Source organism: Gracilinanus agilis, chromosome 3, assembly GCF_016433145.1.
Source record: "Gracilinanus agilis isolate LMUSP501 chromosome 3, AgileGrace, whole genome shotgun sequence".
Classification (NCBI taxonomy): domain Eukaryota; kingdom Metazoa; phylum Chordata; class Mammalia; order Didelphimorphia; family Didelphidae; genus Gracilinanus; species Gracilinanus agilis.
The window spans coordinates 90245285-90248277 of record NC_058132.1 but is presented as its reverse complement, the minus strand read 5'-3'; the positions used below and the strand labels follow the sequence as shown (position 1 = coordinate 90248277).

General features: G+C 39.0%; 1 protein-coding gene across 1 annotated transcript; it reads right to left on the bottom strand.

Moving 5' to 3' along the window:
- Window positions 1-278: 278 nt before the first annotated feature.
- LOC123238747 (olfactory receptor 51F2-like) lies at window positions 279-1232 on the bottom strand. The gene has a single exon (XM_044665952.1). The coding sequence runs from the start codon at window positions 1230-1232 to the stop codon at window positions 279-281; it is 954 nt and encodes a 317-aa protein (XP_044521887.1).
- Window positions 1233-2993: the final 1761 nt, after the last annotated feature.

Here is a 2993-nt window from a genome sequence, read left to right as displayed (position 1 = left end):
TGTAAGGAAGTCATTTATTTTTTAAATGCCTAGCTTAAATTAAAGTGACTATTGAGGGACAGTAACATATCTGTAATTGGAGGAGATCAAAGCAAGAGCAGGTTTTCATCTTTAAGAGATTATATCAAAGAGTGTTTCATCATTGGGTGGTGAATGAACTGACTAGATGATGACTTCTAAGATTTTTTCTATTTTAAAGGTTCTATAATACTATCTTGAAAAAATCCCATCAATGGAAAATTCCTTCCTGTCTCCTGTTTGTATGGAAAAAGCAAGTGTCAGATCAGGACTCCCTTGGGGTGAAGGACTTTGAGCACAGCTTTACGTATTTGTTTGGTCTTCACACTGTAAATGATGGGGTTCATTACAGGAGGAATGAGCAGGTAGATATTGGCAATGAGAGTGGGTACATAGGGAGGAGCTTGTTTCCCAAACCTATGGACAAAGGATAGGCTGATTAGAGGAATATAGAAGATGGCTACAGCAGCTATATGGGAGATGCAAGTGCTAAAGGCTTTCTTGCGTTCCTCTGGGGATGCAATGCTAAGGATAGAACGGATGATCAGTATATAGGAGAGGAGGATGAAGATGGAGTCTACACCAGCACTAGAAATTATTGCAGTTAACCCAAATGCACTATTGACTTTTGTGTCTGAACATGAGAGTTTCATAACATCAGGATGAAAACAGTAAGAATGGCGAAGCACATGACTGTGGCAAAAAGAGAGCCGTTTAAGAAGCAGGACAAGAGGTATCAGGATGACTGTGCCTCTGGTAACAATTGCCACTCCAATTTGTGTTATTCTTGAGTGTGTGAGGATAGTGGCGTATCTCAGTGGGTTAGAAATGGCCACAAATCGATCAAAGGCCATAGCCAATAGTACCGAGGATTCCATGAAAGTGAAGAGATGAATAAAGAACATCTGAGTCAGGCAGGCATTAAAACTGATCTCTCTGGCATTGAACCAGAATATTCCCAACACAGTAAACAGAGTGGATGTGCACAATCCCAAGTCAGTGGAAGAGAGCATGGAGAGGAAATAGTACATGGGCTCATGGAGGCTTGGTTCAGTGATGATGACAAACAGGATCATACCATTCCCAGAGAGGGCTGTTATGTAGAGACAGCAAAAAGGGATGGAGATCCAGGCATGAGCAGCTTCTAGTCCAGGAACACCGGTAAGGAAGAAGGTCAGGGAAGGTGAGGATGTGTTCTTCAGGAAAGCTGACATGATGAGATGAAGAGACAAATTTTCTAATGAGAGAAGTTATATCCTGAAATGATAAATTTGGCTCATTACAAATGGGGCATAACCTCCCTAAATTCAAGGGCTATTTTATTTTTCTTCAATATTCTTTACAAAGTATATAATAACTTACCTACAATAGGTTGGTGCTCAGTTAAAAGAGATTATGTGGAGAATGAGTTTTCTGAATTTTCTCTTCCTTACTTAAAGATTTATTTTAATTAGTTATTTCACACAAAGGGAATTTGCTGACTCTCCCTGAGAAAAGTGGATGGGGGTGGGTGGGAAATTCAAAAATGATACTTCATGGGGGGGCAGCTGGGTAGCTCAGTGGATTGAGAGCCAGGCCTAGAGACGGGAGGTCCTAGGTTCAAATCCGGCCTCAGACACTTCCCAGCTGTGTGACCCTGGGCAAGTCACTTGACCCCCATTGCCTACCCTTACCAATCTTCCACCTATAAGTCAATACACAGAAGTTAAGGGTTTAAAAAAAAAAAAGATACTTCATGGGGTTTGCTCCTCTAACAGGGAGCATAACATTCTTCAAGGACACAGAGATCATCACCCCAAAAATATTGTAGAGTATTCCTGTCCATCCAAATATGCACTTCTTAGGGGTAAAGCGCTAGAGCAGTAGTCTTTACAGAATGTTATGCCTGTTGTTGCTAGAGGTATTTTCAGCTGTATTGCAGGTGGAAAGAGCTCTTGCCTCCCATCTCCATGCTTTTTGACTGATTATGTCCCAAATATGGGATGCTTTCCCTTTTTACATCGACCTTCCTGGATTGTTTGGCTTCTTTTAAGATTTATCTCAAATCCAATGAGCCACAAGATCTCTTTCCGTATCCCAATAACATCTAGTGCTTTCCTTGTATAGGACATTTTAATTTCATTTAATCTCAACATACTTATATTTATAGAGTTGTTTCCCATTAGAACATTAATTCCTTCAGGGCAGGGACTGAAATTTTCTCTACATCCTAATTCTTAAAGCAATTTATAGAACATCGTAAGTACTTAAATAATTGTTGACAGATTGGACTTGGAGTAAGTAGATTATGACATTGAGAAAGCATTTCACCTTCATGAACCTCATTTTATCTGCAAAATGGAAAAAGATGTCATAATTTCCTACATAACTCAAAGTTTTGTTATAGAGAACAAATGAGAAAATGCATGTCTTGTGCCTTGTAAATCTAAAGAATTAGACAAATAGCATACGCTTCCATCATCATCATTACTATCAGTGTCACCACTGTCACTACCACCTGCACCACCACCAGTTTGTAATCTTATTTTATTTTATATTATTAGTTCCTTCCCTCAGTAGGGAAAAAAAATCAGGGTAAAAATGCTTTGGTAAATATCAAGGGTCCAAACAAGAAAGAGAGGGTTGGTGGTGGAGGATGTCCTAGTTGAAAATGACTTTGTCGCATGCTCCAGATATGCAAGATAATTGACTTCTTTATCTAAGAAATGCCTCCTAAATCTGCCTGAATATTGAACAAGAAGTACTATAGAAGAAAGTATTAAGAACAACTGAAAACTGACTTTCAACTACATACAGAGTAGTTTAAATACATCACGGGCGTTTACCCGAGTCTGTCAAATAATCAAAATCAGAATATTTCAGCTGACGTTATTATCTTGTTTGATGCTTAAGTCAACTTTAGGAGGTGGTCAGGAACAACATTATGATCAAATTCTAGAAATAAACTGAGACTCAGAGAGCTTAAATGCTTAGCC

Coding starts and splice junctions, on each gene's coding strand:
- LOC123238747 (XM_044665952.1), bottom strand. CDS start 1,232: ATGTCAGCTTTCCTGAAGAACACATCCTCACCTTCCCTGACCTTCTTC.